This window comes from Balaenoptera ricei, chromosome 4 (assembly GCF_028023285.1).
Source record: "Balaenoptera ricei isolate mBalRic1 chromosome 4, mBalRic1.hap2, whole genome shotgun sequence".
NCBI classification, from domain to species: Eukaryota; Metazoa; Chordata; class Mammalia; order Artiodactyla; family Balaenopteridae; genus Balaenoptera; species Balaenoptera ricei.
The window spans coordinates 123,070,475-123,086,708 of record NC_082642.1 but is presented as its reverse complement, the minus strand read 5'-3'; the positions used below and the strand labels follow the sequence as shown (position 1 = coordinate 123,086,708).

Sequence of the window (16,234 nt, the reverse complement as noted above, 5' to 3'; positions counted from 1 at the left end):
TTCTAATGATATCCAAATTGACAATGGTCATTTATAGATACGTTTTTCCTTGATTATAAAAGAAATATATATTCATTGGAAAAAACATCAGCAAACTACAGAAAGGAACAAAAAAGAATATTGTCTCTATCTCCTGGGCTAGAGTAATCACTTTAAGATTTTGATGGATATTCTATAAGATGAACACTTTTTGAAGAATACTTACATTGTTTTCTCCAGCACATTTTGTATTTCTAAAAACAGCTACGTCTACAAGAAACCCTGGTGAAATAGGATTCTTTTTTTATTTCTTCTATCAGAAATTAAATCTAAAGTTCTAGTATCCATATTTTATAGGCTTTATTCAGGATTATAAAAGCTACAAGGAAACTATTTTACCTGTTTCTTCTGCCGCTTTTAAAGAGTTCAGTTCATCCAAAATTATTATCTTCAAAGATAACCAGGTCTAGCACCATATAATTAATGCAAGGCCAAGGGAAATTAATGATAATCATGTTACAATTTAAATATAAATCTTCATGTGTGCCTAGGAGGAGAAGAAGCTTTTCTGGAGCATGTGAGGGAATGTAAAGGAATCCTAATGGTATCTCAAATTGTTGTCTTCTGATTAAGTGTTTTCAATTATTTTTTGCCTTTTTGTAATATATAGTTTTGCTGTTGTTTGGTTGGTTTAAATTTTACTTGGAATGAGGAGTTAAGTCCATATAACTCTTGGGAAGATAATCATTTTAGAACTTTCTTTTAATCAATCTTTTCTTTAATCCCCTTTTAGGCAGCCAAGGACAGTTTCCACTCACACAGAACGTAACAGTTGTTGAAGGCGGAACTGCAATTTTGACCTGCAGGGTTGATCAAAATGATAACACCTCCCTCCAGTGGTCAAATCCAGCTCAACAGACTCTGTACTTTGATGACAAGAAAGGTGAATACATTTTCTTTTAAATGTTTTAATCATATTCTAAAATATCCTAATTATAATGAATTTATTTTTCTGAGATGATTCAAATTATTCCTTTTGATTACCAAACTGCTGCTGCTTGTATTTAAACATGTTAAATATTAAATACTTTAGTTTGCAAGTCATAAACACTAAAGATAACCTATGTCAACTTTTTAATAAAATAAACAGTTCTAATTCTGTTTCAAAAATAGTTTTATGCCTTCTCTTAACAATTATCTTCTCTCAAGATACCACATGATTTTGTTTTCTTGTAGATGCCTTTCGTATAGATTGAATATTTTTTCCCTCACTCACTCCTGGCAATAGGATGTTATTTTTATTAATCTTAGTTAAAATATTTAGAAGATACTTTATGATTTTGGAAAGTTCTGTGCTTTCTCATGAATTCAGTTTAAAAGTAAGAATTACAGAAATGATTCCAATAATAAGTTTAAGTTACTCCATGTTTCCAAAATAAACTGAAATTAAGTGAGAAGCTGTATTTACAAGTTGAGTTGGACTTCAGTGATTAACTGGGCTTTCTAATTGGATGGTAGATTTTGATTAAACATTTTTAGAGAACTAAGGCAATTTATGTTATATAATTCAAGCAAACAACTAAAAATGTATACTGAATTTCTAAGCCGTCATCCATTGTTATAAACACTGGGAGAAAATGAGTTCATAAACTGTAGTGAAAATATGGAGCTGTTGCTTTAGATAAGTTTAAATTATATAGGATATAAATATCTGTATAATAGCTATTCAGCATGGTCTTAATCCTGTGGCCTAATTAGTTGACACATAAACTTAACTATGACAGAGAGTTAGGAATGCTAGCATTTGTTGTTCTGGCTAGCTCCCTCCCTCCCTCCCTCCCTCCCTCCTTCGCTTCCTTCCTTCCTTCTCATTACTCTATGTCGGTACAAAAATTAAAGCTCAGGGATACAGAACTCTTGTGAGAACTGACTTGCTAAACCCAAAGCTTCTCAACCTCAGCTGTATTTTACAATCATTTGCGATGCAATTAAAACACTGTGATACTGCATATACCTGAAAGATTCTGTTTGGAAAGCTCCTGAGAACAACTGGCAACGTAATCTGTGGTAGAAATAAGAACAGAGCCATGGATAAAGCTGTTAACAGTAGCAGCCACCTGTAGAAGCTGGTGCAATCAGTGACACCGACAACCCTTTCATTTTCTCTATTGTTCTCCTGAGCAGTTGTCACTTGCACAACACGTACAGGTTACTCTAGTCATGCTAACTCACGCTAAGCTTCTGCACTTAGGCTCTGGCACAATTTAGCACGTTTGTTTGCTTGAGATAAGCCTTAGGATTGAGGAGGGCTAGGCAGGTAAATGCAGACAAAAAGACAGTATGGGAAAATCGTGATATGAAATCTTTAAAAAAAAATGCTTTTATTTTCAAACCCTTGCATTTGAGGGACATCACTGTCAAGGATCCCTTCCACTACATCACAAGGAACCAAACCAGGGACTTGTGAAGGAACAAACATGTTAGTTTGCCATTTATGAAAGGTTTCTTTATTCAATACTTCTCGTTATTCTGTTGCAACTGGTGATTAGAACCACAATAGAATTAGAAAAAGTCTAATATCAAAAATAGAAACCTGTTATACTATACACACACAAACACACACACACACAGAGACTAGCTTTTTACAACATAACTCTAACCTGTTAAGGCAATAAGGAAAGAAAAAATGAAATAAAGCAAATGCTTCAACAATTCATATGATTAGATGTATCTAGTATTTTGTAGCAGTGTAAAGATACAGGGATATTGCTAAATATCCCAGATATAACATGATGGGTTTTTCTCACCATGATTATCCTTCAGAAAAGAGGGGCTTTCTGGAAACAAATTCTTTGCAAATCTAGTATTTTATTTGAAAATAAAAGCATTTTATTTTAAAGATTTCATATCACAATTTTCCCCATACTGTCTTTTTCTCTGCATTTACCTGCCTAGCCCTCCACAATCCTAAGGCTTATCTCAAGCAAACAAACGTGCTAAATTGTGCCAGAGCCTAAGTGCAGAGGCTAAGTGTGAGTTAACGTCACTAGAGTAACCCTTACGTGTTGTGCAAGTGACAACTGCTCAGGAGAACAATAGAGAAAACGAAAGGGTTGTCTGTGTCACTGATTGCACCAGCTTCTACAGGTGGCTGCTACTGTTAACAGCTTTATCCATGGCTCTGTTCTTATTTCTACCTCAGATTACGTTGCCAGTTGTTCTCAGGAGCTTTCCAAACAGAATCTTTCAGGCATATGCAGTATCACAGTGTTTTAATTGCATCTCAAATGATTGTAAAATACAGCTGAGGTTGAGAAGCTTTGAGTTTAGCAAGTCAGTTCTCACCAGAGTTCTGTGCCCCTGAACTTTAATTTTTGTACCGACATAGAGTAATGAGAAGCAAGGAAGGAAGGAGGGAGGGAGGGAGGGAGCGAGCTAGCCAGAACAACAAAACAGGTGCTTCTCATTGATATTACTGCTGCCACTAGGAGTCCCAAACGGCATTCTGAGTAGCCTTTCATGCTCTCTGGAGACCCAGGTCTCTGAGGGTTTTGGCTGTAAGGGCTGAACAAGTATCTCAGGATGGTGGCCCATTGGTTTAACTAGAACTGGAAAAGCCTTTGTTGTTTACTTGGAATTATTAGCGAAACAAAAGCATGCTGTGAGTGGGCAGTTGATGATCAGCTAAAGGAGGCTTAAGCGGAACCCCTTTTCCTAGGAATTTCTCTCAAGGAGGTTATATGTGAATATTCAGAAATTTCTTCACAAGGGAGATAGGTGTCTGGGGGTAACTGGCTAAAGTGAAGCTAATATTGTAATATTTTTTTATTCAGGTGAAATAAAGAGGAGGGCAGTGAATTCAGGCTTTTGCTACCTTGAGCACATCTAATGCGATCAGTAGCTTTCCCCATTTACAACCGGAGAAATTGCGAGTCAAACACTCAAGGAAAATTTGTCCACAGATGTTCAGCGAATGACTGGTAATGAAGGGATTGGAATCCAGGTTGGCCTATGTTAGTTTTAACTAGAATGCCCCTGAGAACAAAGGCGTCCGGGCACCAGGTCACTTTAAATATAACCCAAGTGGCCTCTGCCTTTGATCTTGGCAGCTGCCTTTTAGTTAAAGAGCAGCAGTTATTTTCAAACTGTTGAAGGTGTATATACAGTAAGACAGAGGGATACTTTATAGTCAGCACTGCCCAATAGGACTTGCTGTGACGATGGCAATGTGCTATATCTGCAGAACAGTTCTGTAGCCAGCAGTCATGTGTGGATACTTAAGTTAATTTTAAAATAATTAAAAATTTGGTTTTTTAGTCACACTAGCCGTATTTCAAGTTACTCAAAAGCGATGTGTGGTTACTATTTTGGAAAGCACAGTTCTAGATGATGACTCACTCTTTAGATGCCAAAATAGACCTTGTCCAATTCCAGCCTTGGCTGTAGAATATGCATTTTCCAACGGAGAAAACCCCAAGTCATCATTAAAATGTATCAAATATTCAATAAATGAAATTTTACTGTTTAAATTTCACAGATTTAATGGCGACATTGTAGCCTAGAGACAGGGAGTCAGATCTGACTTCTAATTCTGCTTCTGACACCAACTGGCAGAGAAATAAAAGGGGCTCATCAATATCCCACCAAATCAGATGTTCTAGTCTTTGGATCAGAATTGCATTTTTAACAATTTCTCTACTTTGCACCTGAAAACCAGAAATCATTAACCTATGAAGTAGATATTCAATTACAACTCCCATTTCATTTCTGCAAAGTTTTTGTATGAAGACTTTTTCTGTAACACTTAAGAAACTACAAATCTAAATAGAAAATAAAAATCAAGAGGAAAATTTACAGGTTCTTATGGGTCAGAGGGACCTAGAGCAAATGTAGCCACTTGTTATGGCCCTCTTCTCTTTCTTTTTACACAAATTTTACCGTATCTGTTATAAATAGTAGGTAAGCGCTTGGGATAGAGTGGGTATAGGGAGGCAGGGAGAGTAGGGAGTCAAGTTCACTGAAACACCACATGAATGCTGTGTGGTATTTGGCAATAGAAATTTTTAAAAAATCAATTAGGTCATTGTGTTTGTTTCTCTGCAGGTGTGGGAAAAAACAATTGAAGTAGTACAATCTGATCACTTAATGCTCAGGAAAGAACACTTCAATTCCTTCCTATTATTGACAGAAAATACTTTGTACAAACATCTCCAGGAGTGCATAGTATATGCATTTAACAGACGTATCTCTGTGTGCTTGTATGTGTTTTTGTATAAAAATGTAAAATACATAACATTTTGTGATACTACTACTTTATAGTAGTTTTGCTTTTTTGCATTATGCTTCAATGATTCTCAAGAATTTCTTGAAGGAAATTTTATTCCTGAAGGAATGAAAATAAAATTTTATTAAGAGCATAGCCAAAAAAAAAAACCCGCTGGTGTTAATTATCCAATTATTCTGCTGATAATTTTACATTAATACTGGGGATGATGGGAGAGGAGGAACATGAATAACGTGTCCTAGGACAAGCAGTGATAAAGAGAAGAAAAATGAGGTGAACCTGAAATGGAGGTACAAGTTCTCTTGGCTCCATGCCAGCCAGTGCCACCTGACAGTTTCTTTCTCCACAACTAGTTTCAATCAGTGTGACAGCCTTTAAAATAGTAAAGATTAACTCAATAAAGCAGGTGTTAAAGTGGTCAATATTACCCTTCTTTTTGCTTTCTTAAAAAAAATAATAAATAAATCATGTATAAGTTACACTAAAGACGTGAAATAAGTGATGACAACTTAATACTCTATAATTTTTAAATAACTTCAACATGGTTACCTTTTCTCATTGTGATTCACAACAACCCTGTATGGTCGGTATTCCCATTTTGTATATGAAGAAACCGAGGTTTGCAGGTTTGAATGACTTGAGTAGTAAGTGACAAAATGATGATGAGACCCAAGTTTTCTTAAGACAAGCCTAATTCACTTCATGCTATATCATTCTGATAAGGACTTCATTTTATTGCTTTTTGGATTTTTGTTGTTTTTTACATTTCTCGTGGAAAGTATCACTTCTTTACGGTCTTTACTCCAAAGTCACCGTCTCAATGATAGATCTCCTGAACACATCTCATATTTTAATAATTTCATTTTTATTGTAATAACAGATTTGCTAGCAAATGCATCCATATTAAATGAGTAGGAATCAGGTTCCCATTAGGAAATAAATGATACACTCGAGTTAATGAAGTATGAACACACTATTTATAGGTGTACAGGCATAATTAAGGAAACATGTCAAGATAATGCAGCACCCAGGAGCCAGCAGCAGTGGGAAACCATCCTTGCCTCTGAAAGGGTGACAGAGGGAACTAAAGCTAAGTTTTGGAAGAAGACTTCTGATTAGAAGCTGAGACTGGTTAGGAAGAAGGATGTGTGGAAATATGTAAATTGACTTCTTTTTCCTCTTACCTTTTGATCTCTTATCAATGACTTCCATGGGCTGAGCCCAAATGGAAACCATAGGTCAAGGAATCCTAGGTAGTTTAGTCTCCCAGGGCAAAGAGCAGGGAAGATAATGGATCTGGAATGGTAAGCAGAAAGTAACCAGCACAACTTACCAAGCATAAATAGATATTTCTCCCTGTCCAATTTTCAGTAAAGATAATTTCTATCAAAAACCTTGTGTCACTCTATGTTCACAACTACCTTCCATTGAATTGCTTCTTTTTGGGAGAAATAAGTTGCAACAATGCAGCACGTTTCCAAAACACATTACTTTTTTTCAATGTTATATTCCTCAAATTTAACATATATGTTAAACTGTGTGCTATTAGATTTCCTAAAGAAATAACTTGCTTTCACTTAATCTGCTAATGATAAAGCCATTATTGTAAATTCTCACTAAGCATAAGCAAAATTTTCAGTTGTACATTATATGATTACTACCTTTATCTCTTTATGCTAGTTTAAAGTCCAACAACTTTAGGAAAAACATAAAGATAATCATGTACACTATAAACTATATTCATTATGTGGTATCTATAACAGTGTCAGGATTTGGAACTTTGACATTCAAAGCTACAAATATGTGTCTGAACACGATCAGCAAATTTTAGTGTTTGAACATTTTAGAATTCAGCATAACTTGCATACTTGATATTATATTTTAGAGAGGCTAGGTTTCACTAACATTACTACTTTTTACAATATTTTTTGTATTTTTTTTTGGCCATGCTGCGCAGCCTGTGGGATCTTAGTTCCCAGACCAGGGATTGAACTCACTCCCTCAGCAGTGAAAGTGCGGAGTCCTAACCACTGGACCGCCAGGGAATTCCCTGTAATGTTTTAATTTAAAAATAAAAACAAAATTTACTGCAAATAAATCAAATACCTCTGTGAAAATGACCAAATTCTTGAATTAAGTCCTTTTAGTTATTGCACATTGCTGTTCACTAGCGTTTTTTTTTTTTTTTTTTTTTTTTTTAGCAAAACCCCATAAAGAGAAAAGTTATTTCTATAACACGGAGCTATTTTATTCTACTTTCTGATCATTAACTTATATATTTATTCAGTCTTTCATTCAGTAAATATTTGCTGACCATCTACTGTGTGATAGACACTGCACCAGGTGGTTTGCAGTTATTGTAGCTCATTGATTTTTGAGGAGTCTATTCTGTGTTGAATAGAGCTACTTGAAAGACAGCTTGTCCTGATTAAAATTTGATTTCTTTTATCTTCCAATCATATATGTCTCTGGATACATATATTATAAATATGTTTGTATGTTGGTAAGACATACAGAGTCAGCACATAATCAGCAATTATTTCAATGATTTTAAGCCATCTGGAGAATACCACTTTTTATGGTCATGGCAGAAGAAGTGGGATGATGGCTAGAGCCAGACTGGGTGGATGGTCAACACCATTGTGCCATCTATTTCCATCTCCCAAAACAATAAAAAAGAAAAAAAGTAAGCAATGACCAACCAACTTCTGGGTAGTTGCCTTGATAGCTTTTGTGATATTTCATATCCTCAGTGGGAATTATTAGTCATTAAAGATAACAGGCGTCACTAAGTAAATGTTCTTAATATATAAATATCTAAGCATATTTGATATTTAAAAGATTTCCAAGTCACAATTTCAGTTCAATTCTGTGAATATTAGTGAAATATTGCTATGTCCCAGGAATTATGCTGGGCATTGGGGCCACTAAAATAAATAAAACATGAATTTTGCCCTTAAGTGGCAAGTTGTCATATATCATCTATACATTGGAATGGTGGAGGGTATAGAGGAACAGTATTGGATCAAGTATTTTACAGGTAGATAAATGTAATTCTACTTGTTGTATAATAAGCCTCATTGTAGAGGATACAACATGCCCAAATAATTGATAAAAATATCCTATATGAATCTAGGAAAAAACCTGACTTGAAAATATACATGACCATAAAGCAGAAACTAACACACCATTGTAAAGCAATCATATTCCAATAAAGATGTTAAAAAAAAAAAAGAAAATATACATGACCGAAAACATACCTTTTTTGATAAAATTATTTTTTAAAGAAACAATTGTAAATAAACTATTATGTGCTATTTGTCTAATATATGAAGTAACAGTGTACTGTACAGGGACCTGATTTCCTTGTGACATACTGATATGGTCTCTATGTTGAATAGCCTTTTAATCAGGATCAGCAGAGAGACCGTGGAGAATTTAAGATATTCTAACATTTTTAAAGTAAGTTTCAAAATAGCATTAGCATTATAGTTCCTTAGTAAGTATAAGAAAATCTTAACAGTATCAAAAAATACTGTCTATAATGTATAAGTTTAATTATATTTAAAACTACGTAATTTTGATTCATACCAATATAATTCTATTTTAGATAAAACAGTGTTTAAAGTTTTACTATTTAATTTTTTAGTGCGTTTTTCCCATTTTGTATTTTTTAAAATATTTTACGTCAGACTTTGAGAGAGTCATATCCCCCTATGGTGAATCTATATTGTAGAAATGGTGCTATTTTTTTTGTTTGAGGCTGATGCAAACTTAGCCCTAGAACACTGACATAAATGTCATTCTACTCCAAAACTTAGAGTCCACTGCATTTCTCTGTTCTAGTTTTAAATTCCCAGGAGAGAAATGAATTGGTTCAGCTTATACTAGATGCCTCTACTGTGCTTTAAGGTATAACTAGGGGTGCGTGGCCACTGAGTCCAGCAATCACTATAATTTACATCCTCTACATTCGACGACGGCCCCGCTCAATAGGCTCAAATATAGAATCTAGGCAGAATATTTTTCTGTCTTGATAGAATATGTTTTATGAAAATAATGGTAGCATTAAGTACAAAATGAATAAGAAACCTCATTTAAATATTATTACTTGGGTACCCCTAATAAGTGCAGCCTCTCTTTAATCCCAAGGAGTTTTTTTTATAAGTAACTTGGAAATATTGGTCTAAGTACCAAAAGGGAGGAATAAAAACACATATGGTCATTCATGAATGGTAATACTAATTAAAATACTATTAAACTATTAATTTATTATGGTTAAAAATTTAATGAGTATGATCTTTTCAATTCACTTGGTTTTCTTCAATTATTTTAGTTATGTCCTGTGTTTATAAATATTGAGTGTTTCTCTTCCTCCATGCCTCTTCAGGTGACATTTCTCCACTATTCAGACAAAATAATACAATTTAGAAATACCTTTTCCTGAAAAAATATTTTTAATGTATTGTTTTATATTGTGTGAGCATGAAGAGTTATAAATTAAAGTACTCTGCTTTCCTTAATTTATTATTTCTTTAGCCCCAGAAGGCTCTTGTGAGTGATCCTTGGAAACAGCAGTAAATGAGCATTTTGTAGCACTGTGAAATGTAGGAGGCAGTGTTATTTTAGTACTGAAGTGTGGGTGTTTGTAAGAATTAAGTCTTCTGGTTTTATGACTATTTATGTTGAGACTAGTAGGTGGACTCAAGTACAAATGGGAAATGGGGTAGTGGGAATGCTGAGTGATTCGTCTGTAATATTCACTTTAACATTTTAGAAAGAATGGTTGTAGTTTAGAAAGAAGGATAGTAGTATGAATATAGATGTAACATGTTGTGTTTGGACTCTCAAAACCCTTTCATATATGTATAGCCCACCTGTTTCTTAATGCTGAAAACTGCATGGTGTGAGAGTGAATGGGCTATTTCCTAAATCTTGAATTATGATAAAAATATCTTCTAGGGACCAGTAACTGTGTTCTCCTATGGAGATGATAATTGGTTATTAGTCGCTTATTTCTTTGTAACTTAAAATCCTACGTCATAAACAATTGCAAACATTATAGATGGGTTGGTTGGTTGAGGTTTACAGGCTTGCTAGTCAGGGCAACTACATTTGGATCCCAGTTTCACTATGGATTTGTATGTGGTCTTGAAACAACCTTGACCAATTACATAAACCAATCTCAGTTCCAGCTTGTAGGCCTCTTGAGACCAATGGGTTGTAAAGGGCCACCTGCTGCTATGTCCAGGTGTACAGGCTGAAACTCTTCTCAGAGTTTGTTTTGTGTTTTTTGAAATGTTTGAAAATTGATACGGTAACATCAAACAAAATAAAAAGAAAAACAAAGGTCTGCCATTGAAGTCTTAAGCAGTTTCTATCTAACAGGAAGTTGAGATCTTTAATACTACCTTTAGCCTGAAAGTGGCTGTGAATGGGTAAATACCTGAAATAGACCTTTTAGTTACTGGAACATAAGGCAGAGACCCTGTATTTAAATGGTAATATTTAGCTTCACCATTTCCTAGGTGCTGTAACTATGTTGAAGGTGAAATGCAATGAAAGTTTCTAATTTGGAGGCTGAGTTGCTACCCTCAAGGCTTTGGGGAAAGGAACGCAAGTTAGGATGAGAGAATTTAGGAGGAAAAATAAAGTTCGCTCCCTGCCCTTCTTGCCTCACTTCTGTGTAAATTTTTTTTTTTTATTGAAGTATAGTTGATTTACAATATTATATTAGTTTCAGGTGTACAATGTAGTGATTCAGTATTTTTATAGATTATACTCCATTTAAAGTTATAAAATATTGGCTGTATTCCCTGTACTGTAAAATATGTCCTTATAGCTTATTTATTTTACACATAGTAGTTTGTGCCTCTGCCTCACTTCTTTTTATGTTGAGTGTGAGTTCCTATGGTGTGAGATTTTCATAAAGAGATGTTAAGGCTTTCTCACCTGAAGAGCTACCACTGAGTCCACGTGACAAAGAGTGGCACAGAGCAGGAATGAAAACCAGTCCTGGTGCCCCAGCACTGGCTGACTGAACTGACTGCTTTGCCCACGTCTATGTACTGATTGGTTATCTAACAAATCAAAATGCACATTTCTATTCTGTTTATTACCTCCTTACTAGTTCTAATAGTGTTTTTTTTTTAATAAATTTATTTATTTATTTATTTATTTATTTATGGCTGTGTTGGGTCTTTCATTTCTGTGCGAGGGCTTTCTCTAGTTGCGGCGAGCAGGGGCCACTCTTCATCGCGGTGTGCGGGCCTCTCACTATCGCGGCCTCTCTTGTTGCGGAGCACAGGCTCCAGACGCGCAGGCTCAGTAGTTGTGGCTCACGGGCCTAGTTGCTCCGCGGCATGTGAGATTTTCCCAGACCAGGGCTCGAACCCGTGTCCCCTGCATTGGCAGGCAGATTCTCAACCACTGCGCCACCAGGGAAGCCCTCTAATAGTGTTTTGAACTTCTTTGGGGGTTTCTCATTGTACTAGCCTGCACTGTCTACAAAGAACTGTGCTTCTGCCTTTTCAATAGCTACAGCTCTACTTTTGTTTCTCTCCTTAGCATATCAGCTATAGTATACATCCTTTTAAAATTAGAGAAATAAAAGAAAAAGAATCAGTACTTGAACAGCTATGGGAAAGGAGGCTTTGGGTATAGAAGGGTGAAAGGAAGATAAAAATGATTTTAGCAGCTAAGATGTGATGTGATGATAACCTGGACCAAAAAGAGAGCTAAGGAAATAGAATATATTTGAAAGGTATTCAAAGAAGGAATTGCCTAGACTTGGTCAACCAAAAATTAATTTCTAGTCTTCAAGCCAGGAGCAAAGGAGTCTAATTTTGAGTAGCCACACAATTGATTATATTATTAGTCTGCCACCATCTATTTATGTCAGAGGAGTTGTGACAAAGAAAATTAGTTGTAATTCTCAGTTTCTAAGGGATTCTAAGATTATAGATTCAAAATAAATTAATATATATCCATTTACTATATCTTTACAGTTTGACACTGCATGTACCTTAAGAGTAATTAAGATTCAGCCATTCATTCAATAACACTTACTGAGCTGCTTTTTGCCAGGAGTTGTTGTAGGCTTTTTGAATACAGCAGTGGGCAAAACAGGCAAAACTCCGCCCTTGTGCAACTTACTTTCAAGTAGGAGGAAAATGACCATAAGTAAAATAATTAAGTACATATGTATTGATAGTTTGTCCAAAGGTGATGAATTCTATGAAGAAAAACATTTACGAAAAGGAAGAGAGGAAGTGCCGTTTTAAATAAGGTATGAGGGAAAGCCTCATTAAGGAAGTGACATGGGAGCAAACACCCAAGAAAGAATAAAGAGCTAGACATGCAACTGTCTCTGGGGACAGAGAGCAAAGCAGAGGAGTGGCCTAAAATGGATGCTCTCTGGGTATGTTTGAAGAAGAGCTCAGTCAGTGTGTGCAGATCAGAGTGAAAGCATAGAAGAGAAGAGATGAGGGCAGAAAGATAAGGATGTGGTGAGTGTGAGCAAGTGGGACCTTGTCGGCCATTGAAGGATTCTGGCTTTTTCTCTGATTCAAATGAGAAACCATTGGAGGGTGCTGAGCAGAGCTGTGAGGTGATCTTATGAACATTTTAACAGTATCACTCTGGCTATTATGGGGAGTACAGACTGTGGTTGGTGATGGGGGATGGGATCAGAAGTGAAGAGACCAGTTAGGAAACTATTGCAAATAAACCAGGCAAAAGATGAAGCTCGTTTGGACCAGAAAGATCGCAATGAACATGATGAAAATAAGTGGACTTCTGTGTGTATTTTACAAGTATTTTGACTAGCTGATGGCCACAATGGGGGGTAGAAGAGTGAAAGAGGAGTCACGTATGCCGTCAAGGCTTTTGGTTTGAACACCTAAAGTAATGAATTTGAAAAGGAGATGGGCAAGATTGCAGGGGCTGGGGGTGGTGACTATTTTGGGGTAGGTTCTGATTTGGCCTTGTTACATTTGTGCTTATTTGTGCTACACATAGGAGAGGTTATGTAATAAGCAATTGGGCATGTGAGTCTGGAATCCAGGGACTGATTCAAGTTGAAGATCTTAAACATAGAGTAGGCATGTGCCATCAGACTGGATGAGTGGTCTAGGGAAGAGTAGTCCAAGAAATGAACCCTGGAATCCACCACTAACAACAGGTTAAGGAGGTGAGAAGGAAACAGCATTTGAATCATGAATTTAAATACTCTTTTCTTTTTTTTTTTTAAGTTTACAAAACAACTTTCCATATATTATGGCATTTGGCCTATGGAATAATTCTGAAAAGCATGTAGTGATAGAACTGAAAGTTGGTTAATATTTTCTCTGCAATTTAATATTTGCAAACATTCCAACTTTCATTTGTTTCCTTTGATGCTTATGTACATTATCATACATATCCAGAAAATAAATTTGATGCTGTTGTGGTTCTCTGCATACACCATGTTTCTTCACACTTATAAGTGTTTTACATAAGGTTCTTTATCCTAAGTGTGCCCTTCCCTGTCTTATTCAGCCTCAAAATCTTGTATAGACAGGCAAGAAAACTTTGTCCTCTTTCCTAAGGAGACATCAAGGTTAGGGAGAGGAGCTTCAGACACCAGTGACCCTGCTAGGGAAATGGCATCTACCAGAAGGCCATGGGAGTGGCAGGAGATTAATCCCACGTTTGCCCTGGCCATCCACGGAAGCTTCTAAGAACACCTCCAACTTATTATGGGAATGAACCATCCACTTCCTACTCTTCTGTTAAGTTTTCTTCTATCACTGAAGAAAACAAAGTGTGAACAAGAACAACCATAGCAAAGCAAAATATTCCCTCAATCCTAATCTTCCCTTAGCCTAATCCAGTTTTCCTACAGGAACTAGAAAGGAGAGCTGTTGGTTTTTGTTGCATGCAGAGGAAGTTAGGGTGTGCTTCCTGCAACTTTCAGAGCAAGGGTCCAGGTGGGGAGCTGCAGTAGTGACCACAACAAACTAACCTCTTTCATGGAGCCCAGTTAGTACTTCTCAAATACTCTGTGGTGAGGGCCATTTATTTTCCCTAAATCAAGCACAAGTCATATGTTTGTAAAGTACAATAAAAATGGATTATTATAAAATGAAATAGTAAAGCACACATAATGAAAGTCCAAACTTTTTATTATTACATTTCATAAACATAGCATGTGAAAACAGAATTATAAATTGTATGTATGCATTAAGTAAGGGTGTATTGGGACTAGTACAGAGAATTACTATTATACTTGTAATTTTTTTTGTTACTCTGTAATCAACACAAAACAAAAAGTTATGAAATAAATAGTAATTGTTCATGTTAACAACCTATGTGCACACTTTGAGTGAACATCATATATATCAATTATTTAAATATTTTAATGTGACATGTGCTTCCTTATTATTAATTTACCTAATCTTCTTGGATTGACTATAGCATTTTTTGCAGGGAATAATGTATAATCTAAACTCTTTCCATGCTTTATATTAATAGTAGTCAGAGTAGAGAAATGAATCTCAGACAATATGTTGGCAGGAATGGAAGAAGAGATTTTGAAGCAATTTCAGCAGTCTTAAGATAGTCATTTTAAACTTTTATCCAAAATGAGACAAATTTTGCTGTATTTTCAAAATTCATCATCAATTCTTTATTAGTAGCCAGTTCCAGTATTTATCCTGTAAATTTATAGTTAACTACATTTTTGATAAAAGATATTGCTTCAGGATCTATGAATACCTATATGTGGATCATTTTTGTTGGAATATACAATTCAAAATATCTTATTAATATTGTAAGATAGTCTGTGATAACTTTTTTGCAAATGAGCAATATCAAGAGCATTATCATATTTTACTGATAATTATACTTAATTTATGGATCATGTCATAAATAATTGTAGAAAATCTGTTCTTTTAAGCTTCTAACTTTTGCTTTGCCCTTTGACCTTACCTGCCATTGCAAAACATGTTACATTTCTTCCTTGTTAGTATTAAGATGATCAAAACACCAAATATATTAGACAAATAAAGAAGGCTGGCTATCTAACTCACATATATAAAATTTGGGAATGGGCTGGTTTCTTATCTTGCAGAAACAAGAGCTTTTGTGTTGTTCAAACATTCTCGACAGAAATTCTCACATCTATAACTTTTGTGTCTCAGGGTGCAGTAGAGTTGCTTATAATTGACTTCTATCTTATCATATAAAAAAGAGAATAAGTTTGCATTTAATGCATTAGCTTTAACATAATTCACAAATTTTACCACACTTCTAAGAAAGCTGGTATTCAGCTGAGTTTTTTAATTGTGTAGCAAGACTTGTTCTTTTTGTTTTTGTTTTTGTTTTTGTTTTTAGTGAAAGAAGGAGTACATTAGTTCACGGTCTGTATTAGCTCCTTAATCACAGTGCTCCAAAATGTTTCCCTGCCATTGTAGCTTGCCAGTCTACTTCTACAGAAAACTTAAGCCACAAAACAAATTTGTTGACAGAGATCACACACTTGGAGGTCGTGGCAATGTCAAATTGCTGTAAAAGTTTCTAAGCGTTTATTTTCAGCTTCTGTAGTTATCTCTTTGCTGTTAAGTAATAAACAGTTTGTAACTGGCACTTTGAGAAGCACTGTTGTGTATGAAATGGAGATAACACCTACTTTGCAGAGGTGTGGTTAGTATTAGCAATAATCTTGGAATAGCGCCTATCAAACAGTAGGCATTTGATTTAAAAGAACTATTAAATTGCATTATACAATATACTCCATTTTAAGCAAACCTGCAGTTGCAGAAGGGGGTAAATAAAATGCTTTATCTGAACTTAAAAATGTGAATAGTCTTATGGAGAAATGTATTTGTCTATCTATACCTATGCGTCGTCATGTAGATATACAGAGATATAGATAAATTATTATGAGTGTCTCCTGTAAGAAAAACTAACGAACTGCTAGCGAATGGTGAC

General features: G+C 35.3%; 1 protein-coding gene across 3 annotated transcripts in view; it reads left to right on the top strand.

The window, feature by feature from the left end:
- The window catches only part of CADM2 (cell adhesion molecule 2), a 1,045,186-nt gene that overhangs the window by 805,746 nt on the left and 223,206 nt on the right, over positions 1-16,234 (top strand). For all 3 annotated transcript variants that reach the window (XM_059921362.1, XM_059921361.1, XM_059921360.1), the window contains exon 2: positions 773-922. In XM_059921362.1, the coding sequence (XP_059777345.1) occupies positions 773-922 (150 nt within the window). The remainder of the gene's footprint in view (positions 1-772; positions 923-16,234) is intronic.